This window comes from Antedon mediterranea, chromosome 3, assembly GCF_964355755.1.
Source record: "Antedon mediterranea chromosome 3, ecAntMedi1.1, whole genome shotgun sequence".
Classification (NCBI taxonomy): Eukaryota; Metazoa; Echinodermata; class Crinoidea; order Comatulida; family Antedonidae; genus Antedon; species Antedon mediterranea.
In genome coordinates, this window is record NC_092672.1 from 6,631,638 (window position 1) to 6,658,732 (window position 27,095).

Here is a 27,095-nt window from a genome sequence, read left to right on the forward strand (position 1 = left end):
GTTTCTGAGTTCTGGTACAAGTTTTGTTGCTCGTTGTTGGATTTTCTCAAGTTTATTGATGTCTTGTTGTAAATATGGTGACCAGGCTTGAACTGCATACTCCATAACCGGACGCACAAGAGAAGTATAGAGCGACATGAACATCTGTTTATCCATATATGTAAAGGATTTCCGTATTCGGCCTACAATTGAATTGGCTTTGGCTGCAACTTTAGAAACTTGTGTCGACACTTTAAAGTCAGACGTTACATAGACTCCGAGGTCTTTCTCAGCAGAGGTTGTATCAAGAACTGTACCATCAATTGAATAAGTGTGTTTTGGATTTCGATTTCCAATGTGCATTACTTTACATTTAGATTTACTAAACTCCAGTAGCCACTTCTTACTCCACTGCTCAAGTTTACTCAAATCATTCTGCAGGGCATCTCGGTCGTTAACTGAATCAATCTTACGATAAATCTTAGCATCGTCTGCAAATAGTTTACCATCTGATTCAATATTATCAAGTAGATCGTTGATGTAGACTAAAAATAAAGCCGGACCAATAACTGTGCCTTGAGGCACGCCACTGAACACAGGTAACCAACTTGAAACCGAACCTTTGATTGAAACACATTGACGTCTATTTTCTAAAAATCCACTTATCCAACTTAGAATATTACCTTGAATGCCATAAGCTCGCAATTTAATTTTCAGCCTAATGTGCGGAACTGTGTCGAAGGCCTTACGGCAGTCCAAGTATATAACATCAACGGGATGTCTGTCGGCGAGAGCATTTTCTACATCGCGGAAAAATTCAAGCAATTGTGTTAAACAAGAACGATTAGTACGAAAACCATGTTGATGTTTGGTGAGTATATTTTTAGTTTCGAGATGGATCATAATTGTGTTAGTTATGATTTTTTCTAAAATCTTGCAGATAACTGAAGTTAAACTAACAGGGCGGTAATTTAGAGGATCAGACTTGCTGCCATTTTTGAAAATTGGTGTAATGGTTGCGTCTTTCCAGGCAGCACTCTCATTAAACAAACTATATATAAGCAAAATAGTAGGCCTAATTGGAAATCAACAATTTGCACATAGTGTGAACACATGAAAAATTTTGTCTATTTACTAGTAGGCCTATTTGGAAATCAACAATTTGCACATAGTGTGAACACATGACAAATTTTGTGTATTTACTAGTAGGCCTATTTGGAAATCAACAGTTTGCACATAGTGTGAAAACATGAATACTTTAAATGAAAGATAAGACGGCTAGTGATTAAATAGTAATCCAAGGTGATATAAATTATATTAAAAGTGCAAGTGAAGGCTTGGTCGGATTAATAAAGTATAAATTATTGTCATATTGTATAATAAACTCATTTCAATGCATGCACTAGTCATACAAAGGTACGCTGATCTCAATTTTATAGTATTTATTTTTATTTTTTGAATTTATAGTATTGTAGGCCCTATTTATTCATATTATTTTATTTATTGTATTACTTTTTATTGTTTTTATTATTTATTATTATTTTTTATTATAAGGTGCGTAAAGTAGTCCTCTCAAAATTAACTAAACTATATATTATGTAATTAGGCTTATGTAATATTTTTATTATTTAATACCAAAATATTCTCGGCATCGAGAAAGATATTATGATTATGAATGTTTCATGGAGGGAACGAGTACTTAAACAAAAAGTTTAACAAAAAAAACATGATTTTAAAGAAATATAGAACAGTAAAGATTCATCAACCAAACATCAAGTATGACGTCAAAAAAAGGAAGTCTAAATCAATAAATGTATGGCTATGTTTCTGGCAGACGACAAAGCAGACCACAAGAGACTGAGCAAGTCAGTGTCATGTCACGTGTCAAATTCTGAAGCCACAGAACACTCGGTAGACGGCCGGCAGGGCATTCACACTATTTGAAATTTGCTCATTGCTCTAACCAACTCAATTTACTTTTTAGATGATTGTTGTCTACGTTATTAGTTTAATTGTAGGCCTATTTGCTGGCACCGTTCATGGGCTTACAAAAGCCGAAATTCGTAAGTTCGTGACGAAGACTCACATAGAACATAACACAGGTCTACAAGGGACAGTATCAATAACATCTCACAGAGGAGTTCACACGCTTGTCAGTAATGGTATTCCAGATCACGATACTGGAACCTACCCCAGTCAACACACACCAAACAGTATCATTGAACAGGACTACTACTACCAATTTCCCAGAAATCCAATCGTTGCCAGCGAATCCACCGCCTTAAATCAGGGGCCAGTTGGTAAAAGATTTAATTATAATTTTTATCTTCACAATTATTATGAATGTATAGCCAAGGCTCTAATCATTCATTATATAATAATTGTATCTGATATTTGTTAAAGAAGGCACGCATTTATTGAAAGTTGTATAGGATGTGCGTATGGTTTCCACAATATTATTGTAAATAACAATATAAATTTAAAACTAGAAAAGAAAAAAAAAAATAAAAGCACTAATAGAAGTGGGTGTACTGTCAGTAAACATTATTTCAACAATTAAAGGTATTAGGCCTATTTGGTAAAATAATATTATTACATTATTCCCATGACTGTAACATTACAGCTGAGGACAAAAGTATGCATTTAACATAGTATATTTAACAATGTACTTTACTACAGGAATTTCTATCAACGGTATACCATTCTACAATCCATGGACCAATGATGGACAAAATGCTGTCCTCGGGGAGAGATTCGACGACTGCGATGGTCACCCGGATAAACGAGGTCGATACCATTATCACAAAATGCCGAGTTCATGTGTCTTCACCGTAGAGGAGGGCGTTGCTTCGACTATTATAGGTGTTGCACTCGATGGATTTCCGATCTACGGACCAATTGACGAAGATGGCTCTCGACTGAGGACGACCGATCTTGACGAATGCCATGGCAAACACGGCACAGACGGAAAGTATCGGTACCACGTGACCGACGATTTTCCCTACATACTCGGATGCTACAAGGGAGAAGTTGGCAATTAATAAAAGCCAAGATGGGGGAACACACCTCACCCAGTGTCACTAGATAGCATCTAACTGAATATTGCAAGTCAGTTAAATAAAAGTGTAGGTGTGGGCATATTTGATAATGTTAATGCGTGTTGTTCCTGTGCCTTTTTCCAGTGCTTCGGCCATTTTTCGAAAATTTCCCTGTACTATTAAACTAATTTTGTTTTTCTTCCGACAAATAAATACATATTTTCGAAATAATTTCTATTAATGAATTGTATTAATATTAGTATGTCTCATTTGTTGTGATCCGTTTAGGATTTAAATTTGCATTTATAAATTAGTAAAAGTAGGCCTACAGTATAACAAATAAATATAGACAATTATTTGTCTTTTGTCATCATATTTTGTTTCTGACTATAATATTTCAAATTATTATACATTACTAATGACTATTATATTCATTTACTGGTATTTTTTTTTAAATCTCTAAACTGATTTAAAAACCAACTAATCTCCTGATTTGACACCAATAAAGAACACTCCCACTAATACCGGAATGAAAAAGTCAAACGGACAATTGTAAAGCCTCATTCTCACTGGACTAAGAGATAAGGATCATTGTATTATTGCGATTATATGTGACCTTGTGATTACTATTTTTATAATAAATTAGAAAAAAAGTGATACAAATACACACATACAAATGTCCTATAACTGAAGGAAAGACGGAATGAAAACTAATATATTTTACTATTATTGTTTTGACGGATTCATCTCATCAGTTTTGAGAAAAACAATTACAAATGGTCATTTTAATTGAGAAACAAACAATTAAACAACGTCAAATTTAACCCATCTATAAAAAAAGACAAAAGGCTTTCACGTGATTTTACGCTAAATAAAACATACTTAAAGAATTGGTTCGGTAGTAGTAACAATAACAAGTTACCAGTTTTAAATGTAGCTCAGGGTTTAAATATATTGTTTATTATAAAATATAAACATTTACAACAACATGAATTGTAACTTCAGTTACCTTTTGTCAGCAGAGAAGCAGAACGAAAAAGTCATTACAAAAAAGTTATGTGTGGCACCACTTTTTAAAATTAAATATAGGCCTATGCATAGCGAGTTATCAAACGTGGTTTGCTCGATTTTTGTGTGGACAAAATGCGAAATTAAAGTTAAGGGTATTTCTCGTTCTTGGTCATGTCAATGCAAGTATTATAGTTATTAGTATGCAGAAACACAGCATTCTTGCTGGTATTCCGACAAGTATTCCGAGTCTACTAATATAAGCCTGTATATTGTTGTCAGTAGGAAGCCAGTTATGAGACAAAGAAGAACAAAAAGGTATTTTTTTGGCCATCATTATATAGCTTTTAAATTTTGGAATAATATACTTTAGTGGCAGGCCTACGGATATGTGAAAGAAACATTTGTTTACAAAAAATATATTATATATATTTTTAATATATTACAAATAATATAGTAGGCCTATTGAGTTGGATCCTGGATAAGGGAGTATGGTGAAAAGTGGTAAAAATGAATATTACATTTTTCTCTTGGAGCATAGGCCTATAATGAACTCGGTTAGTTCAACCAAGCCAGTAGGGATGGCATTCATATAATGGTTGAGGCACAAATGAATAATTATGGAACACAGTAGGCCTATGCCTCGAAATTTTCTTTTTTTAGTCGCGTGCAAACGCGACTCTACAGCTCACTAACACTATGTTGGTCTGTCGGTCGGTAAACACTAATTCAAATTTGAGCACGCGACTGCAGCTATGTATATATCCTTGTTAAGCAAGAAAAACCACGTGACTCAAGATCTCTACAATCACGGTGAAAACGAGTAGGCCTATTGTTGTTATTAATTATATCGATCCAAAGGAAAAAAATTACTGAAACTATGTATTTGAATTACTAGAGAAACTCCAACCGCCAGTAATGTACTGTAAATAAATAAATTAACTAGTTTTTAAACGGTTGAGTTAAGGAAATGTGTGAGATAGAAATATAACAGGAAGCATTAAATGCGGTTGATACTTAATCAAGTACAAGAGAAAAACAACATTTACGCCTATTAATTTATCAGCACACGTCAAAAAAGGAAACCACCATTTACACACAAATTGGTTCGCAAGAATCGGAAGCGTGGGTTTATGCCATGCGTGTTCATATTTTCTATAATGTTCTTTTGGTGACGCGATCAAATGCGCAAACCAATCAGAGACTAATTCGGATTCGCTCGACTTGTGGAGTTTCGTGCCATTTTAAAGCACGAGTTCATTAGGATAATTGAAATCATTAATAATGTAATTGACTTCCGATTTCATTACGTATTACTTTTAGTGCGCGTGTGATAAACACATCCATTATTCAACGAACAATGTTTGACCTGATCCGCGTTGTTATCTATTTGACCTTTAACTCAATTTCCTGATATTTTCATAACGCTGTTCTTTTGTGGCATTTGCCAACAATATTTCAAGGTAAAGCTTTTTCTAGCTATGTAGGCCTATAGTACAGTATAGTTGTTTCATATTGCTACAAACAGTAATTTGTGACGTTAAATGAGTCATATAATATTTAGGAGCATAGTCAACCTGTTTATTATTAGCATTAACGGCGTTACGGAGAGTGGAATGAGTTAATGGTCTTCTCATCACAGAACAGAGAGAGGTCAATTAATATCTTTGATTTTGTTATAATGGACTTGTATTGATTGAGCTAAATGTACAGTACTCGTGAATTCTTCAATAGGTGATAGCATATTCAATTCATAAGGCTATATAAACAAAAGTTCAATTCAGAACACGGATATCTAACCATGTAGAAATATCGGGTGTATAAAGTAAGGAAACCAGAGCAGAACAGCATTTACACGGTAGGTTTAACTTCTTGTAAAGGACATAGTATAGTTGTATATTATATTGAATACTGTGCAAGGTATATGATTTCCATTTTTACCACGTACTAAAGGCCATAGCAGCGGGAAGTGCACCGATATTCAGTCTTGTTAGCTCCGATTTATCAACAGGCGTATACAGTTAAGTAAGTATGCCTTCGCCTAGCTAGTAGACAAACCACATGAGATTGCCACAGGAAATTTTAACAAGCTTATTTAAAGAGTTTGTCAGTGGTTCAACGTGCAAGTAGGATTTAATAACCTCCGATTTATTGCCTTAGTAATGTTTAGTTAATTCCGAGTTTAGGTAGGCTGGTCGTGTCAAAAGCAGACGATATTGTAATCCTATGGTTTAAGTAGCAAAATATGACATTTTATGTGTTCTGTGTGCTCACTAAGACAGGTTTCTTCAATGTATTTACACTCATATTGTCTTTCGAGTAGGCATACTCAGACAGAGGTCCAGGGGAAGCCAGGCTCTTTGAGTATAAATAAAATAAAATATAATAGGTCGTTTCAATCGATTTCTGAGCTCATACAAATTCCGCCTAGAAGAATACAATTATTTTGGGTTACGCACTGGTCCTGATGCGCCACTGGTTATATTCACGCAAAATCTAGTCTTCGTATAGACATGGTATAGATACTGTATTTTCTGAAATTATATACGATACGTCATAGAAGTCTTACTTTCTATTTCATTTTCAACAATTTAATGATTTTGCTCTTGAAAAGTGAGGGGGATATCCCCCACTAAAACTATAGGGGGGGGGGGATTTCCCCGCCCCCAAGATCTGCGGCGGTGAATATATAACCGTGCTATATGTACACCATTTGGTCTAATTCCTACATTGTAGTTTGTATATTGTTTAACAAGGGAAGACTAAGGAGTGAATTGTAATTTCATGTACTCTTCCCTGATTCAACACGAAGGACACACTTGGTTCACTGAACTGTATTAGGCCAATTTCCTGATCCGTTTAAATTAAAGGAGTGTCGAGTCGATATGGCAAATTACTCCAAGCTAAGACTATCGATTATAACTAGATGTGTTCAGATTAGACATGGATTCATTCAAGGCGATGTAAACACAGCATAGAACCAGGTCTTACGAGATAAAATATCAAGTAAACAATGCTTCTGCAGTTCTTTAAATACATTTTTAATTCGACGATGTATGAGCGTGTGTTTCAAGGTGTTTATGAATGAGGCAGTAAACAGATTATAACCACCCCTAAACAATAGCATGAAAACATAAAGGAAATGAAATGTAGTTTTACTGCGTAACTGCAGTGGAATAATGTTGACATATACACATAATATTATAGTCAAAATAGTCAATAGAGTAGGCCTACCCAAGTAAAGAAATCCGTACTTAGAACTGTATCGAGGGTTTGAGATTTTTTATTATTTATCATCCAAGTCGTTTTCACACCTTCAATAACAGTTACTTTAGTACCGTATGTAAACTATAAAATAATGGAAACAACAGAAAATGCTATATATAGATATTATTCGTAGATTTGAAATAGGAAGCCAATGCAGGATGCCAAAAGATACAAGATCTTGAGTCGGGTGTGACTGAGGCAAGGGGTAGGCCTACAAGGGGTAGGCCTACAAGGGACAGGCCTACAAAGGGACAGGGACAACCGGGATGAAAATAATATGATACTCTATCTGTTTGAATAGCTAAATTCGTAAACCGATGAACAGAAAAGCATACTGCCTGCATTTCTATATTTAGTCGTCTAAACGTGTAAAATCATGACGTGAATCGAGGTGTAATAAACAACATATGGTAGATTTTTTTAACTTGGCAATTAGATTGAGATGATCACTGATATGTGACTCGACACTGTTTCAACTTTCAAAGGTACTTTGTTGCTACAATTATAGATTATAGATAATATTACATAAAAACAACTAAAACAACCAAACCAAAAGGTTATTTAGAAAGGGTTGAACTTTATATTTTTGCACATGACCCTAACCAACATACGCGATAACCAGAGATGGTGTTTGTACGTTACGGATAAATATACAAAAAAAGAAACCTGCAATAAAAAATCACTCACGAACCGACTTAATAATGTTCTGTTTTGTTATAAAGCCAAATGTATCATCGCAAATGAAAGTGAGTCAGTCATCGGAAGTACAGACAATTACATTTATCCAAAATGTGATGTCGCGCGTTTAAAAAAAAAATTAATTTGAGTAGGCCTATGGTGTGGAGGTTAGACTTATTGAATCGTAAAAACAACTTCTTCGGAGGAAAGTTTCGTTTTGTCGACGATGCCACAATAATAAAGATATGTGTAACAGAGCTTAATCTGCAGCGAATTGAAAACAAAATGTATAGGCTGCTAATCATTAACAGACGAATGTATTTTTTTTAACAGGTCTCTGATTGGCGAGATGTCGCAGAGTAAATTTTGCAAAGGACGCGTACTTTCTGTAACATTACCAGGTGTTGTGTTTGTTGTAATTGGCTGTTTCTTTTTTATTTCAAACCAAAATGAATACTGGACAAGTGTATTATATAAATCAGGTAAGGACAAGTAAAAATTGAAGACACAGTCTAACTAGTGTCAAGGTTTAAAAGTGATTTCCATGTGTGTAGATAAGTTGACAAAATCAACCTGTCAAATTATTGTTTACAAATTTAATACACATCCAGCGGCGGGAAAGTCAATTAAACTGGTTGGCTGAACTATAATGTATCGTGCTTAAGCTAGATAAACTAGGTATTAGTTAACTCTGGCACTTTTTCATAATTGAATCCATAACCTTGGAATTAGAAGGCAAGCTCTTTAACCACAAGCTACAAGCTAGAAAACTACATTTTACCAACGTCTTGTAGGCCTACTATATATACATAGAGCTATAAAATGTTATTAACAACAACTATATTTACTCGTCTCTTTCAGGAACAATGACAGCGCCCCCATTTAAACAGACACTACTTCGAAAGCAAGGCAAGGTGAGAGATCGCCAGTATCTCATTAATATTTATTAGGCTGGCAGTATTATTTCCTGGAAAATTTAATAGCAATTGTTACGTCACTATAAAACTACTTAATTATTGAATATTATGTATACCAGTTAAAACATAAATTCTTTTTCATAAAATAAAATAATTATAAAGCATGAAATAACAATTTTAGACAAAACAAATCAAAGGCTTAAATTCAACACAATAACATATTTTATTTTAACGAATAATACAATTTAAGAACTTAAATAAGGGATTGGTTGATTTTATTTTTAAATTCTTAAATTATCCGCTAGCCAACTGTAGAGTCTATCAATCAATAGGCTTATCTATAAAATGTCGACACATTTTTTTTTCTTGAAACACATCTATAATTACAATAATATTAATCAATTTAAAATTTCATTTTGAGTAAATTTAAGTTAATTTGTGACATGATTCTGAACATCGAATGTCAATTTACACGCTATGACGACAGCATAAACGTACGCCACAATTACACTCAACTCAATTTATATTTAAATAAAACCAGAAAGGTTAGGTTATAAAGTTCACATTCAATGTTGGTACTACGGCAATACTTCCCGATCTTAATAATAATCTGATAGATATCGATATTGTAAATAGAATAGCCGATTCTAGATACCGCGGTGTACAGTATAGACAAATTCTGTATCACAAGTGTACTTGTGACGATAGGACCTGCACCTAACCTTAACGTACAGTGTGACACATATATCAGTAAGGGGTTATCAAACTGGACATATAATACTTTAAATATTACAGAGAATTGGGTGACTGTACTGACAAATAATACTGTATTAAACGCATTTTCGTAAGATATTTTAGCGTGTGCATGGGGACAAGTCTGTTTCTATATATATATTTCCACACGTGGATATAGACTACCATATGGTACTCTATGGCACGCCGACGGGCATAAATATGTCACTCTATCGGTAACGATTAACAATTATACGTATAAATAAGTACCTATTCTTTATTCTAATATATTGCTTTCTTTCAGAGCGTCAAAATACCATTTTTAATTAATCAACGAGAAATTCAAGAAGGTAGGCGCAGGCACTTACAAACGGCTTGTTCAAAACATTACAGCCAGCCTAGATATGATGTCATTAAAAAACCACCGTGGAATATATTTCTAGACACAACTCATAAAATATTGTACTGCAATGTGCCAAAGGTTGCCTGTACGAGTTGGAAACGGGTTTTATTGGTTTTGACTGGAGTAATGAAACACACTGATGATATGGAACAGAAAGTTGTTAATAGGTACGGAAAATCGCAGCTAATTACGCTAAGTAAGATACCTCAGAACGAACGACAGAATGTTCTAGATACGTATACAAAATTCATGTTTGTGCGCCATCCATTTTCACGAGTTTTATCGGCTTACAATAACAAGATAAATCCGAATTCTTCTGCAGGATGGGACTCTATGCGGCGCCAGATTGCGTCGATAGACGGCCAGGGAAAAGATGCAACATTCACTAAATTTTTAAAATATATAATTCCCATGTCTCCTTCTGACGATGATCGACACTGGAGCACCACTACTAAACTTTGTTTACCATGTGACATAGACTATGACGTCATTGGAAAATTTGAAACACTGTCCGATGATGCCAAATATATATTAAAATTAGCCAGTGTGGATGATCTGGTTGAATTTCCTTCCGCGCAAGGAAGTAGTCCAACGAACAGTTCCAAAAAACATACTTTACAGGAACAGTTTGACGGCGTGCCGCTTAACATTATTCACGGAATTTATGAGAAATACATTCTAGACTTTCAATTATTTAATTATTCTATACCAAAGTTAACGTTCTTCTGATCTGAATTCGGATTGGATTTCTTAATTAAATCTGAGACATGCAATTCAAATGAAACTTGACAAGATTCTGAGGGCGTACCACCTCCGCCTACACTTAAATTCCCTGCAGCAGCTTAAGATCTCCAAAGCGTATACATTGTGACAACTATGTAGGTCTGTATGAACAGTTTATTAGACCAACCACCAAATTAACACACCCAAGAAACTTACCCATTTTTTAAACAAGAAAAAGCTTTTTAAACATTATGCCTAATAGAGGGAAACGACGAACAGATTTGATACAGAGAGTGTAATAAGCCTGCTATAAAATCTTTTGTTGGATATAGAATCATAATAAACCGTTGGGGGCGCCGATGTTTACTGTAGGCCTATACATGGGTTTTCTAAATAGTAAATGTATATTCCTGGCGTATTATTATAATAAATACCGTACCGTAATTGTGTGCGAAATTATTTAGGCCTTAGTGCCCACCATGGTGTAGGCGGCCTACTAGGTGTCTGGGCCAAAGCAACGATGATGACTATTCAGCAAAGGTACAGTCTGACAAGTAAACAAACAGGGTCACAGACAAGTTGGGTGATGGGTGTTCCTCTAATGTTTATAGAGAAAATAAGATTATAAAAAAGTCATCGTGAATGAAAGTTTAAAAATACGATGCCAAATATGATATGTTTAGTTGGAAGAAAAATGTGTATATCGTTGTGATAAAGTAGGCAAACATTTGCTACTTTTTATTACCAGTCTTCAATATTTATGTTGTTTTTTATAATAAATTTGAATAAGAATAATTAATTATATCGTATCTTTAGCTTTATTTAGATTTGGTAATTGAGGTATGGTTGTAAATTCTGCAACCTGACGTGAATTGAAAATGCAGTACATAATGAAAACAGACCTACAAGCTCCTGGTGGTTGGGTTATACAAATTATTATGAAATATACCGTATACAAAACTAACGATAGAAAAACAAACCCAACGGATTGGGATGACATATAGAAGTATAGACTCAGAAGTACGTAGACACTATTTTATTTGCGTTTTACTCACTAACAGTATATTGGTCTTAAAGCTAAGATATATATTATTCACTCATTAATTGTGCAATGTCCCCGCATGCGCACAATGAATAACATGACTTAAGGGCCTTTCACACCTGTTCCGGCACGGTTCCGGTCCGGCGCCGGAAAATTCAATCGAACGTGAATGTTTCGTTTTCACGCGGCTAAGCGCATATGGATTGGCGCATAGCCGCGTGGAGCGTCGTGAAAACAAAACATTGATGTTCGATTCGCCGGATCGGAACAGGTGTGAAAGACCCTTAAAACGGTAATGGGGAGCGTCCTATTTGCCAAAGTTGACTGTACATAAAATACCACAATAGTTTTCCGCCAATAATATCGACCCAGACTATTACATTGTCATCGCAACTGTTGTATTTTTTTGGTAAGATGCTTGCTGTAGGTACACTTTTAAACATTTAAACACAAATATTTAGGCCTATTTAAGAAATATGAAATTAGAAAATACAGTATTCTTAAACTCATTTGACCTAATAATTGCATTAATGCAACTGCCATCGATTAATTATTCATATATTTCTTGTTTTCCTTCGTAGGCCGATTACTAATTTAATACAAATTACTCCTATATTTTAACAAAGATAATCACGTTTTTAAAAGTGTACCTACAGCAAGCATTTTAGCAAAAAAAATACAACAGTTGCGATGACAATGTAATAGTCTGGGTCGATATTATTGGCGGAAAACTATTGTGGTATCAGAAATACTTTAGTTGGATACGCTTATTGGAGCGTCTACTGCCATTACAATCAGACGAAAAGACCGTTTTACAGAAATGCTAACTTTATTTTGCATCATATTAGTTCTTACGAGATTCGAAAATACAGGTAAGTTCTGATATTTAATATCAGTATGTCTATATCTAACATTTTAAATGTTTATTTTGTATAAAATTGCGCTTTCCCCCTTTAAATTGTGTGATCTTTGGGTCTTTGAGAATACAGTACAATACAATATATTTAACTATATACTTTACTAGAGATACAAAAAAGAAAAAACTTAATATCTTAAAAGTAATAGATTTACATAGACAACAAATACTTACTTTTATGTTCCAATATGATAAAGGTCAACTTCCATTCTCTATAATATCATTATTTAAAAAACCAAAGACTGTCCATTTTTATTATCTTAAGAACTCAAATTTACTTTATGTTCCTTTTGTAAGACTTAGCAAAAGCCAATTTTTTATTACAGTTCATGGACCTAAATTATGGAATAACTTAAAAGAGAATCTAAAAAAATGTGAAAATGCAAAAATATTCAGACATCAAATTAAGTTTAATTATTTGGAAAATTATCATTCATAAATATATTATTATTATTATGCCACTTTTATCTAATTTGTACACATTTTTATTTTGTATTTATGTTTTGTTGGGTCTTTCTGAAACAGGCCTTGGCCTCTAAGTCTGATCCAAATTAATGAAATCATTATTTGTTTATATTGTTTACTTTGTTTAAGTTTTCATTAATTGAATAAATGTGAAATGAAATGAAATGAAATGATAATAATAATCGTCTGGCTATATAGGATGCCGATACCATAAATTAAACTATGTATTTCAATCAATCAATCACTCGTTCGATTTATATAGCGCCATTCCAACATTCATTGCTCATGGCGCTGTAGAAAAAAATCAGAAAAGGTGAGTTTTGAGTAGTGACTTAAAGTGACTCAATAATGATGTGTGTTTAATGTTCAAGGGTAGGTGGTTCCAGAGCCTAGGTCCAGCAACACTGAAAGTCCGATCTCCCCAACTATGTTTGCTCCTTGGAATGTCCAGTAGCACCTGATGACTAGATCTTAGTTCTCGCTTTCCCTTCTTGACTTTCAACAATTCTGAGAGATATTTTGGAGCGCAACTATTTAGGCATCGGAACACCAGCAGCAGGATCTTAAATTTAACACGTGACTCCATGGGTAGCCAATTTAACTCTTTGAACAATGGTGTGACGTGATCATAGTTTTTGGCACACATCACCAAGTGAGCTGCCCAATTTTGCAATATTTATATGAATGCTCTTTATGTACTTTCAATAAATCCTATGTTCTTTCTTACTTAGTTTTGAATGTAACCCTTAAGCGTGGTTCCCACTAGCGACGCAACACAAGGACGTAACGCAACGCAAGTGAATTGACCAATCACAAGCGATGGCTTATTCGCTTGTGATTGCTAAAGCTTGGTTCCCACTAGAACGTAACGCAAGGACGTAAACGCAACGCAAGAGTTTTAACCAATGACAAACGAAGTTATAGACAGTTAGCAATCACAAGCGAATAAGCCATCGCTTGTGATTGGTCAATTCACTTGCGTTGCGTTACGTCCTTGTGTTGCGTCGCTAGTGGGAACCACACTTTAGTGTCTATAACTTCGCTTGTTATTGGTTAAAACGCTTGCGTTGCGTTTACGTCCTTGCGTTACGTTCTAGTGGGAACCAAGCTTTATTGATGAGATAATTAGAAAGAGATCTCGGGAATGTTTGCTTGCTCTTCAAGTAATTACAGTTATTGACTATTCGCCTGTAACAAAAAAAAAAACGTACAAAAAAGTCATTGTATCACCTAAAAAGAGGTACCGGTATACATTATTGAAAGAACGTGAAAAACATCATAATAAAACAAGCAATTTATTTATGGAGAAATGATGTATAAATCAATCAGTGACTTTATTTTAACAACTGCAATGTCGTAAAGATCATTGTAAAAAAAAATCACTACTACAAAAATAGGCCGTTAAAAAGAACGCACGTTCAAAATAACTACAATATTGTACTAAAAAAAAATTATCGCATGATAAAAAAAAATTGAAATTGGAAAATCAGTACTAAATCGAAACGCTAACCATGTAAATAAAATGATGAATGATCTAGTTCCATCTTATTTCGAACATGGGCACTATACGAAGCTGGCCCGCCGGATATGGTAGTGATATGACATCATCATGTCTATATATGGGCACATCACATTTTTTGTCACATAAAGTTTGATAGTGCAGACAGAGCTTAGGGGCAACAATTTCAAATACGGGTACGGGTAAACTTGTGCTTGAATAGCACTCTTAGTTTACATGCACATTTATGTACTAACAGTTATGCGAACGTTTTTGTGCATGTGGTATACACGGTCTTGGTCAATTGGTATCACAAGCCAACCACGACATTAAAAGAAAGGCTTAAGCCTAGAAACATATAAAATACACGCTGTCAAGTAATTAAGCATATAATTAGGCCTATAAGTATGTTTTCTTAGAATAAAATTTAGTATGTATTTCTAATTTGACGTATTGTTTTTATTTACTATTCGTAAATTTTCCCCTTTCATTACTTTATGCCACACATCTTTGTTTTGTAAGTGTTTGTATACGTTTTTAGTTTATAAATATTGTAGTTTTATATATAATTACTGGATTTACAGTTGATGCAGATGCGATTAACAATGAAGCTAAGTTGATAAATAATCTGCTGGCGAACTATCCTCAACCATCCGCTAGACCTGTCTACAATGATTCTGATGCCGTTATCATAACATACCGTTACCTTGTAACGCAAGTCACTGAATTGGTAAGTATGAAAACGCAAGACCTTTCATAAAACTTGGTTCCCACAAGAGACGCAACGCAAGGACGTTCAAGCGCAACGCAAGTGATTTGACCAATCACAAGCGATAGATTATTCGAACTGTCGTTTGTGATTGGTTCCTCAGTCGCTTGTGTTCCGTCTACGTCCTTGCGTGGCGCCTAGTGGTAAATTTAGGAAGAAAGTTTACCTTCTCGATATCAAACTTCATAATTTATGTTTCTACAAATGCAATACGTAACACAAAGCTTATATCAATTAGTGGATCTACTGGTTAAACAATTCGAAAGGGTACTACCAAATGAAACAATTACAAACATTTCAATATTCGATTTAAAATATTAAAAAAAAATTGGAATCCTAAATCACATTATTCTGGCCCGTGTTAATAGTAATATTAACAATAAAAAGATACCAGAGGAAATTATTTTCCGGCGCAACTAGAGCGTGAAAATATGTAACTCATACGTGATCAAAATAACAATTAGAAATTGATTGACTTTACAAATTGTAAAAACCGTAAACATTCTATAAAATAAATGGTTCTAACATTTTACTGTGAAAAGAGGCATTTATTCTTTACAAAAATGTTCGTAATCTCAAGGTCTGTATGGTAAACTGATACATACACCCATTTTATTAATTTAAAGTATTACGCTACGATGAACTCGTTTTACAAATGTTGATTCTTATTCGTTACCGTCAATGTCGATTCTCGTTTTCGCTATGGTTTCTTTCAGTACGAAAGACGTCAATTTACTCGTTTAATATCATTTTAAGGGTGATTTTTTGTCGAAGACTACGATCTAACCGTTATTATATTTCCAAAGTGTAGGGCCTACACTATTTACCATGACTGATCAGTAGCATAAGCATGATTCCTGATGTAATCGAAAGCTTGTTACCCAATACAAACCATGTAACTGTATCTTAAAATACAAATATAATTAAAAGAATTTAAACAATTATTACATTTGTTGTAAAAAGCCTTTACGTATACTTTATATCAATTTAATTAATGGGGTTAAGCTTACTTCACCTGCAGATACTCCAATCGAATACTTCTCTTTGTTTGTTGCTTCTTATAAAGTTATTGATTCGATCGATATGTGATATTAATTATTACTATAATCAATATATCCACACCTTCCATATGATACTGGATCAAACAATGGTGTAAACTATACACGAGCAACAGTTTAGGTTTACATATAATATTTTAAATATAACTTATACACAGTAACTATGTACTTTGTGTGACGTCACGATTACACGTTCCTTAACATCAACTAATGTAGGCCCAAAGATTCTAAGCGTATTAGGACTAAAACATTATTTATCATTTATGGTAACCAATATTTTTTTTTATATTTATTATTTTAATTTAATGAATATGTAATTGAATTCTATGGTCAAATACACCACTTGACTCGTAATTATTATTTATTCATAATGTAAACACGTCAAAAACCGAGTCATAATAACGGTACAGGCTCATGTTTAAACTTGCCACCGGCAAAATTCTTTTCATTGTAATTAAAGGCTTACACTACATTATCATAAATACTTAAAGGACAACTTTACCGAGAACCATACTTTTGACATCCTATTAAGGTTGTATATATGATTTCAGAACAATAAAAAAATAGGAATTATATATGTTTACCATAGAGGGCGCTACAGTTATAAAGGTTAATAGAGGGTGCTACAGTTATAAAGGTTAATAGAGGGCGCTACTTTAATTAAGGTGTTACAGTTTTGATTAATAGAGGACGCTATTGTTTTAAAATTGATCTAACTAAATATAATATACACTAAACTGTGTGTTTGTATAAAAAAATTATGTAGCAAAGAGACAAAAGATTACTACAGAGGGACTAACAAAATTGTTTAGTGTTCATCCCAAGGTAAAAAATATAAATATCTTCAGTTATACACTGAATTTGTACATACACCCAGTTTATTAATTTAAAGTATTACGCTACAATGAACTTTGAAATTGTTACAAATGTTGTTTCTTATTCGTTACTGTTAATGTCGATTCTCCTTTTCCCTATGGTTTCTTTCAGGACGAAAGACGTCAATTTATATCGGTGAACGGATGGATGGCACAGGTAAGTCTATTCTCAGGGCGACCGTTCGTTTATTATGGTTTTACGAAGCCTAATGGATCAATGGGCTTAAGAAGGTTGTTGGCTGTGAGTGATGAATAAAGCGTTACACCTTTATGATCAGCAACATTTGCAAAGTAATGTATTTATTTTTAAGAATGCGACATCTGTTAAAACAACTGTTAAGAGCAGTTTGTATTATGGTCATTTTTGAAATAGTTTGGATAATAAAACTTAGCCTAGTATGGGCTACCGGAAAAGGATGGTCAGTTGCGCAGCAATTATGTGTCTGAATAATGTTTTATTTAGGCCTAAGCCTATACAGAATGTAAACTTAACAAGCAAAGATTACTACTAAAGAGTTCGATCTAGGAAGCTTTACGTTTTAGTAAATTACTATAATATGACGTCACCAACACTTTAATATAATTGTATATATAGCGATAATCCATGTGCGAATGTGAAAAAGGCTTAATAAGACGAATTACAACACAAGGTAGTAACCATTTTAATAACTGAAAATTAATAACAGCAGTAAGGCCTAACGGTCCCGTAAAATTACATCTCGCTAAATAAAGACAAAATAATCGGTTTCATCAGGAAAGAGTGAATTCACCTTTTTCTGGTTTAATTAATGTGAATATGGTTTTGTACTGATATTCTATGTTATTTTCTTACAAAAGAAAAAGAACAAATTCTTGCTAACAATTTTCGATAGACATTTACATCATCATCATAGAACTTTCTAAGGGTTTTCTCGTCTATATCATCTCGATACTAGAGAGGTTTTGCAATCTTACGAATACGATAACGAAAACGGATACGTCACGCACACGTATTCGTTTTCGTAAGCCATAAAAAAATCTGTTTCGCATGGCAACGAAATATTGAGGCGCGTCCAAAATATGACTGCGGTAAGTTTGAGCGATGCGCGGGTACGTGTTGCTTGGTGCTTGTCTGCCTAGGCCTAGCGTAACATCAAAGCGAATGAGGACTTTAAAAACTACTATTTATCAAAATTGACTTGGCATTTTAGTAAATTATTTTAGTAAATTACTTTCAATAAATCTATAATTATATTATAATCATGAATCATTCCTGATTTAAATGCAAAATGTGCAAAATAGATCAAAAACTATACTCGTTTTGTAGTTACGAATATGACTGGTGATATTCGTCAACACGAATACGCTTTACGAATATGAAATGGGGATCAGCTCAAAAGTTTCACAAATGTATGACGTATCCGTTTTCGTTATCGTATTCGTAAGGTTGCGAAACCTCCCTACTGTATGCGAGCACCATCCTGGTTAGATCTTGCAACGCAAACGCAATTTATAACCAGACCATATAACCCCCCAAGGGCAATCATTAACGTAACATTTCCATTTGTATCGATCAAGACTTGGACGGATCACCTGATGGTATGGAACGCTTCTGAGTATGGTGGATTGGGTACGATAAAAGTTGATAAATCAGCTATATGGATTCCAGACATAACGTTGTATAACAAGTAAGTAGGTAGTGGAGCTGTAGCTTGGTGGTTAACGTGCTTGTTTTCCAATATCAATTGTTCAATGCCTCAAATTTTACGATTCATTACAAAATATTTTTTTTGTTGGCCGAATTCTGTCGTAAACGACAATGCCAGTTAGTCTTACATTCATCTGAATGATGACGTAAGCCAGGACTGTTTAAAGCACCTTTGGCTGGTCTCAAAATTGACCAAAGGCTTCTTTCGTCTAGTATCCACTTTAACCAGAGAAGAGGCATAAGCCAATACATCTGAGGCAGATACTAGATGCAGGGGCTGCCATAAGAGTCAGCAGTGCTGATTTCAAAAGCCTGATGAGACCCAAGCTCCCGGTATTCCGAGCGTATCCGGACAACTACCCCCTGGACAATTACCACCCGGACAATGACCCTTCTAGGACAACTACCACCCGGACAATTACCACCTAGGACAACTACCCTCTAGGACAACTACCCCCTTAGGACAACTCCCACCCGGACAACTACCCCCTAGGACAACTACCCTCTAGGACAACTACCCTCCTAGGACAACTACCCTCTATTCCAACTGCTATTCCCCTAGGACAACAACACCCTCTGAACAACCACACCTATATCATGACACCTACACCTTGGGTTATAATTACGATCTTGTAAAACTTACTGAACTTTAAAACATAGGGAGGAAATCGTTTTTCATAGTTTGACCTAGAAGTTTAAAAAAAAATTAATATCGCTACAGTTATTACAAAATATACTACAAATGTTAGGTACATACGTCGATATTTTAATAATTTCACCTCAAATATTGTTAAATATATAGTGTGGTACAACGCCCCTCGTAGTCCCCTCTTTACACACCATTTGATTTTACAATACAATTAGCACCAAAAAGAAGCAGCTTGTTAATTTGGTTACCAATCCTAAGCTGTAGTTGTTCCTAGTGGGTAGCTAGAGGGTAGTTTTCCTAGGGGGTAATTGTCCAGGGGGTTATTGTCCGGGTGGTAGTTGTCCGGGTGGTAGTTGTCCTAGACCCCCGAGATGATCTCTTATAAAGCTCTAACCGGGCCCAACGTTGCTTAACTTCGGTGATCTGACGAGAACCGGTGTTTCGACGTGGTAAGGCCGTATAATTACAGAGTTACTCTTTGTTGAATGCGTATGTAAACAAGTTTATACGTTGAGGATCTGTGTAACATATTTTTAGTGCTATACTACAGCTGGATGACATTATTTTCATGATATTTGCCTACACATATTTAACTAATTTATACATTATTATGTCCAGTACAAGTCGTCACCCGTAAATACGATACACCGTGCTTAATTAGAAAATAGTCTTTTTAATTACAAAATAGGATATGGGATAGAATTACTCAATGTTTTTATGAGTAGCGTGTCTAGTCTCATGAGACATTGCAAGATACTGTAAACTTGACCAATCTAGTTTATTAAATGAAACTGCAACGGTCGTCTATATAAATTGTATGGTATAGAAGATGATGATACATACATATATTAGTAATTCAGCGAAGTTTTATTAAAAAGTAAATCCAGTTGACTAGATTTTTCATAATAGTCTATATTAATACTACCCGAATGCATGATAATATTCATAACCATATAAATTATATGGATAAACTAGATAATTATTAGTAAATTGTTAAAGAATTTATTATGTTTAAGTAACTACGATTAGTGTAAAAATAGCTCTGAAACAACAATTTGTTCATCTGCCACATAATCCAAATGGTAGTGGTAATTCTCCTAAAGATTAGAATTGGCTATAAGGTAGACTGGCCCTCTCATATACAGCTTAGGTTTGTTATCAAGTAGGACTAATGCAACGGTGGTTGTCTACAGAGAGATTTGATTTAAATCAGCTTTGATCTGTTATGATTTCGTTAAAGGTTATGATAAAAACACGAACCGTATCTTGAACGCGCTATTCGGAAGTTTATGCGTATGCGTGTCTATATTTCCACCTACTATTTTGCAGCACAAACAAAAAGACGGTAACTAATCGGTGCTCAAGAGGAGTGTTTCATTCACGTAATTAAATTCGACGTGTTTTATTTTCACACACTTGTTTTGATTGTACACGTTCCGACGACAACAGAAATGATCACTCTGCGCATGTCTACAAACGTTGGATACATTTGAACGAAACTGTGGCTTCTTAGTTTTTCGTGACGTTAATCGTCGCAATAGCATAATAAAAGTATATATTAACTTATACGTGTCATCGTCATATAAGAATCTCAATATTAAATAGAAGTGAGAACACTTTACGCTATTCTTAAATTGCTTGGCGCCTAAAAACTATTTCATAATAGCGACACAAATGCATTTAATGAAGATATTTCACATTGGTTTGTAAATTCAACGATTAATTTTAATGAATAGCAATCTCATCGAATATATGGCTTATAAAAATTACCACACTATCAATGATGGATATACCTACAACAGCAACAAGTATACATTTTCTACACCTGGTCATTCTATATGACTACTCGACAAACTAATACATGACAATCATAGGCCCAATAATTTACATCGCGCTGAGCAGTTCATTATTATATAAAGAAAAACACATATATAGGGTTTCGATAAAAATAAATTTGCTGAAGAGGTAGAACCTGGTTATTTCTATACGACGAAGTAAGTGTCAGGGGCCCAAAGTAGGCCACCTTACATCATAATAACGCTTAACATATATATTATGGTCCACGTGTGTTGGTATTAAAAATCCGCTTTGCTTGTGCACCCCAGCACGACATAGTGTTATAATGTTGTCTAAGCCACTGCTGAGTTGATTGTATTTTGTTTTCATTTTACAGTGTAGACGATAAATTTGAAAGTGTCAAAGACGACATCCCGTTATCCATCGATTCAGATGGATCAGTTATCATGGCATCTCCAGCAATCTACACTGCATTTTGCAAGATGGATGTCAAATTCTTCCCATTCGACAAACAAGTTTGCAAATTTAAATTTGGATCTTGGTCGTACGGAAGTCAGGACGTTGACGTCGAAGCAATAACCGGAGAGGCTAGTAACCAGAACGAATTCCAGGAGAATGGTGTCTGGGATTTAGAATATGTCTCCTTCGAAAAGAACGTTATTAAGTATGACTGCTGCCTACACCCATTTACAGACATCACTATGTCAATTGGTTTAGCAAGGCGATACCAATCTTACATTGGCAATGTCCTAGCCCCGTGTGTGTTGCTTTCATTTTTAGCAGCATTCGTCTTCTATCTCCCGGCAGAATGTGGTGAGAAGATATCATTTTCTATTACAAATCTATTGGCGATTGTCTTGTTTCAACAATTGATTGCTGAGTCATTACCGCCATCTGATGAAACTCCTTATATTGGTGAGTCAAAGAATCTAAACCGCCCCGTTATTTAAACAATACCATTAAAGTTTTCTAATAATGAGATGCCAATTATCAAACTCCGAGTTCGAATCTGGGCTTCTTTTCAAGATAGTAATGGCTTATTTTCGAAATAATCTATTTGAATATCAAAGGAACAGGGTCATGTAATGCCCAGATAACTCGTGATGTAGATATAATGTACGATCAAATTTATATCATACATTTATTTTACAGTTTGAAATGGTAATCACAAATATGTAAAATTGGCAAGTAATATCTAAAAAATCCTATTATTGTAGTAGAAATTCACAAATTAAAAATATACAGAATTAATTTCGAAAAGAAGCCCACAACTTTTGTTTGCAAAGTAATTTCGGAAAGAAGCCCATCTTGAAAAGAAGCTCATCTTTAAAAGAAGCCCACCCAAGAGTATTAAAAAAGAAGCCCAAGGGCTTCTTTTCGAGGTTTTACAGTATTTTAGTTTAGCACAATACTACGGAATAATTGATTATCAAACACAAAAAAACAAAACTGTCATTACATTCCTTTAGTAAGCTAAGGTCTCTGGTCAAACCACTTACTGTAATTACATAGTACCTACTGTAGTGAGATTAATAGACAAGATACAATATGTTGTATTCGTCGCCTCAGGTCAACATGTCAGCGGATTCGTAATTGCAAGTCATGTTTCATTTATGTTAGAAATTCTATGACAGACATGTGAATAACAAGTAATAATCTATTAAAAAGGATATTACCAAAATTTAAATTATTTACAGGGTTCTGAGAGACTATCAGTAATCCATAGCCTACCAAATTAATCGAAAAAAATATATTAACTGCAACGAATTATACAAATTTAAATAAAATGTTTCAAAGTCAACGAAATAGAAAAAAAGTAAATCAGTACCGTAAAGTTTGAAATATCAACACCTAACTATCACCATGATGGTTTATATATATAAAAAAATATAGGTGAATCTGGGGGAATGTTAACAGTTGCGTAGAATGTTTAAAATATTATTTCTCTAAGAACAATAAGCAACCTATATGCTACTAACTTTTAAAGCTGATATGATTATACGAATCTTACATTAGAATTAGTTCTGTGGTTTAAATATTTCTAGTAATTAAGAGTTCACTCTTCCATCATTAAATTTAGAATTAAAAAAAATGCCAACAGCAGATAGAAAAATACACAATAGTAGGATTGTAACTAACAAACGTATCCCTAAAAGCCCGCGGATAGAATAATCACAACTTCGACGTAAGAAGATAATACTACATGCATAATGTTGCAATATATGTCATAAACTTATAATTCAAACAATACGGTATTAATCTTTGGCTGTTTTCATTTTTTTTTACAGCAAGCTTCTTCACACTCATAATCTCACTGGGATGCATATCTGTGGTAGCGACGTCTATCATTCTAAAAGTTCATTACGGAAGACACAAGAAGCCCGTAAATGCTGTCATCAACAAATACATCGTGAGAGGCTTAGGATCATTCTTGGGAATTTATAAGGACCAGAAGTGTACCGTCATGGGATCATCACAATGCTTCAAAAGAGTACACCCTTCTCCCGTAGTCATCACAGACATCACTAAGAAGAACAATGGCGTCAACCCTTCAGAAGAACTCAAAGAGATAATGGCAGATATCAGAAAGTTTAACGAGCAAATCGACGAGAGGAAGAAGGAGGAAGAACTTTTGGAAACATGGACGGATCTAGCGAGTGTACTTGACCGAATCATGCTGATACTATGCATGTTCATTGTGTTTACAGCATCTATAGTTGTAACAATTAAGTTAATAAAAAGATAATATTACATATTGTAATTTGGTCAATATAATTGTATACATCGTAAGAACTAATTAAGGGCAGATTACCCCAGCTACCTCTTGTAGATTAACGACATACGTTATACTTCCATATATAAAAACAAACAAAGGAGAAACCACGAATCACTACAATATAATATTTAAAAACTTAAAAGGACAAGGTAAATGATAAAACTTAATTCTACATCCAGTTCAAACTACAGTTGAACCCATTTTGATCTACTTAGACGAAAGTTACGCACTGTACTAGTAAATAAAACAAAAGTTATTATAATAATAGTTAAGCGTGGTTCCCACTAACAACGCAACGCAAGGACGTAACGCAACGCAAGTGAATTGCCCAATCACAAGCGATGGCTTATTCGCTTGTGATTGCTAACTGTCTATAACTTGTTGCTTGTCATTGGTTAAAACGCTTGCGTTGCGTTTACGTCCTTGCGTTACGTTCTAGTGGGAACCAAGCTTTAATAATAAGAATAGAATAGAATAAAATCCTATTAAAGTGAATACCACTTATTATTTTACTTAAATGAATAACTTGGTGTTTTTTTATTAATGGATACATCTCACTTAAGTGTGATTTGTATGAATATGGAAATAGTATTTTGGTAGTGTTACTTGTTGGTAGGATGTTTAATGTGATTTTCTTTTCACCGATTGTTAGATTATTAGTAAATATCATATTACAATAATCAGAGACCATTAGAATTATGATAAATGTCCGTATTATAAATTATTGTCAGAAAATGTTACAGAGGTATTTCCTAATAAAACATTTCAAAGCATATGGCTCCGAACAGCCTACATCGTTTTATTTCAATTATCCATGTTGTCGCAAATACATTCGAACGGTCAGGGCTGGTTTGGTTGGCTATATTAAGTGCACAGACGACATGGAACCAGGTACATGAGTGAACATAATTCAAAGCCTGTAAACTAGCATTTATTGAGTTGTTGAGTGCAGTGCGTTTTTTATACCGGAAACGCGTGTTGATTAAATCTATCCTTTCATCCATTTTGGTAAAACGAATTAATTTGAACTTCGATATTAGAAAAAGTCAATTACGTTGCGATTACGTCCCGCCGTTATGTCCTTTAAGCTTGGTTCCCACTAGAACGTAACGCAAGGACGTAAACGCAACGCAAGCGTTTTAACCAATGACAAGCGAAGTTATGGACAGTTAGCAATCACAAGCGAATAAGCCATCGCTTGTGATTGGTCAATTCACTTGCGTTGCGTTACGTCCTTGTGTTGCGTCGCTAGTGGGAACCACACTTTAAGCTCTGTCTACACTATTACACTTTATGTGACAACAAAATGTGATGTGCCCATATATGGACATGATGATGTCATATCACTACCATTTAGGAATATCACTACCACTTTTTTGTAAAATTAGTTTGATAGTGTAGGCAGAGCGTTAGGAACCACGCTTAAGCTTGGTTCACACCATAGAGACGCAACGCAAGCCTGTAGACGCAACGCAAGCGAGTTGACCTATGAAAAGCGACAGTTTGAATATGTCATTGCTTGTTGCGTTGCGTTACGTCCTTACGTTATCAAGCTTTAAGCTTGGCTCCCACTAGCGACGCAACACAAGGACGTAACGCAACGCAAGTGAATTAACCAATCACAAGCGATGGCTTATTCGGTTGTAATTGCTAACTGTCTATAATTTCGCTTGTCATTGGTTAAAACGCTTGCGTTGCGTTTACGTCCTTGCGTTACGTTCTAGTGGGAACCAAGCTTTAGGATGCCGAATTAGTTGTGTATACCCAGGATGCCGCATACGCACCTAACGCGATGAGAATGCATGAATGCACAGTTGATCTCGAGAAAATCACAGAATCAAAATTAATTTCAATTAAACCAACATATTTCTAGTGTGACAAGTTCCCTTGATACTTGAATTGATTTTATGTGACGTAAATGATGTTTATATAACATATTCACCTCAAACATATACTATGGGTTTAAACAAAAATTGAAAAAAGTTACAATCTTGAAAGTAAAAAATGATGATAACATCTTTATTGATTAGTAGGTCAAATATATGAAATATTGGAAATTCATTAATGAGTTTATTAAGATAGACAATAAATATAATAACTTTAAATATAAAAGCATTTAACTGTATCATTATTATTGAATAGCCACACTAATGTGGGGATTTAATATAGCCCACTCACTGTTATTAATGTGAAAAATATACTTTCAGTTACGTGGTACGATTATGAATTTTCTCAACAAACATTAACACCGTGCATTTTCAATGAATTCAATATGCATATTTAAAGCAAGACTATTAGAAAATAGAAAAAATCGATAAAAATAATCCGAAAAAGCACACAGTAGGTGAAATAAATGACGACAGTAGAACGATTGTAATAGTCATATTGACTTTTATAAATGACGTGCGCATGTAATACGCCTGTCGCAATGTTCTGTCTTATCGTCGTTATTTTCTCGTATCGAAATTCCAAAACATAATCAATGCCAGATTAATGACAATGTTTAGTTTGCATAGCAAAGTGTATAAACAATCTATCACCAGCGAATTCTGACAACCAACACAATTGACTTTGTATTACATACTCAGTATTACATAATTCGTAACTGTTTCATTTATTTATGAATATTTTCCTTTTCGCATGTTCGTACCGAATCAATTAATCAGTTATATCATTAAATTTCCACACAAATGTTTTATACATTAATGGTAATATTTGCCATATTTTATTAAACGTTGCCTTATTAATCAATATCATTGAATAATAATGTTTTCAGCGTGATTCGCATACGGATTGTACATAATGTTTATTCCACCGT

At 34.3% G+C, this 27,095-nt stretch overlaps 3 protein-coding genes across 5 annotated transcripts; all 3 read left to right on the forward strand.

Moving 5' to 3' along the window:
* Nucleotides 1-1,384: 1,384 nt before the first annotated feature.
* LOC140043470 (uncharacterized) lies at nucleotides 1,385-3,392 on the forward strand. Its single transcript, XM_072087985.1, has 3 exons — nucleotides 1,385-1,395; nucleotides 1,964-2,279; nucleotides 2,659-3,392. Exons 2-3 carry the CDS (start codon nucleotides 1,964-1,966, stop codon nucleotides 3,018-3,020), a joined length of 678 nt encoding a protein of 225 aa, XP_071944086.1. The 5' UTR covers nucleotides 1,385-1,395; the 3' UTR covers nucleotides 3,021-3,392.
* Nucleotides 3,393-5,253: 1,861 nt separating this feature from the next.
* Nucleotides 5,254-11,666, forward strand: LOC140043471 (carbohydrate sulfotransferase 11-like). Of its 3 annotated transcripts, XM_072087988.1 has the most exons (5): nucleotides 5,254-5,311; nucleotides 8,304-8,452; nucleotides 8,832-8,884; nucleotides 9,924-10,189; nucleotides 11,562-11,666. In XM_072087988.1, coding segments are annotated over exons 1-5 (480 nt in total). In that variant the 5' UTR covers nucleotides 5,254-5,309; the 3' UTR covers nucleotides 11,572-11,666. The 3 variants fall into 3 exon arrangements, with proteins under 3 accessions (XP_071944089.1, XP_071944087.1, XP_071944088.1); XM_072087986.1 differs by lacking the exon at nucleotides 11,562-11,666 and having other exon boundaries at nucleotides 9,924-11,503; XM_072087987.1 differs by lacking the exons at nucleotides 5,254-5,311; nucleotides 11,562-11,666 and adding an exon at nucleotides 5,436-5,883 and having other exon boundaries at nucleotides 9,924-11,503.
* A 911-nt stretch (nucleotides 11,667-12,577) lies between these two features.
* LOC140043472 (neuronal acetylcholine receptor subunit alpha-10-like) lies at nucleotides 12,578-25,094 on the forward strand. Its single transcript, XM_072087989.1, has 6 exons — nucleotides 12,578-12,659; nucleotides 15,251-15,396; nucleotides 17,481-17,525; nucleotides 18,926-19,035; nucleotides 21,878-22,416; nucleotides 23,790-25,094. The coding sequence occupies exons 1-6, from the start codon at nucleotides 12,608-12,610 to the stop codon at nucleotides 24,245-24,247; spliced, it is 1,350 nt and encodes a 449-aa protein (XP_071944090.1). The 5' UTR covers nucleotides 12,578-12,607; the 3' UTR covers nucleotides 24,248-25,094.
* Nucleotides 25,095-27,095: the final 2,001 nt, after the last annotated feature.

Coding starts and splice junctions, on each gene's coding strand:
- LOC140043471 (XM_072087986.1), top strand. Junction 8,453..8,831: donor AAGTGTATTATATAAATCAG/GTAAGGACAAGT, acceptor CGTCTCTTTCAG/GAACAATGACAGCGCCCCCA. Junction 8,885..9,923: donor TACTTCGAAAGCAAGGCAAG/GTGAGAGATCGC, acceptor GCTTTCTTTCAG/AGCGTCAAAATACCATTTTT.
- LOC140043470 (XM_072087985.1), top strand. CDS start 1,964: ATGATTGTTGTCTACGTTATTAGTTTAATTGTAGGCCTATTTGCTGGC. Junction 2,280..2,658: donor CTTAAATCAGGGGCCAGTTG/GTAAAAGATTTA, acceptor ACTTTACTACAG/GAATTTCTATCAACGGTATA.
- LOC140043472 (XM_072087989.1), top strand. CDS start 12,608: ATGCTAACTTTATTTTGCATCATATTAGTTCTTACGAGATTCGAAAAT. Junction 17,526..18,925: donor TGAACGGATGGATGGCACAG/GTAAGTCTATTC, acceptor GTATCGATCAAG/ACTTGGACGGATCACCTGAT. Junction 19,036..21,877: donor GACATAACGTTGTATAACAA/GTAAGTAGGTAG, acceptor TTCATTTTACAG/TGTAGACGATAAATTTGAAA.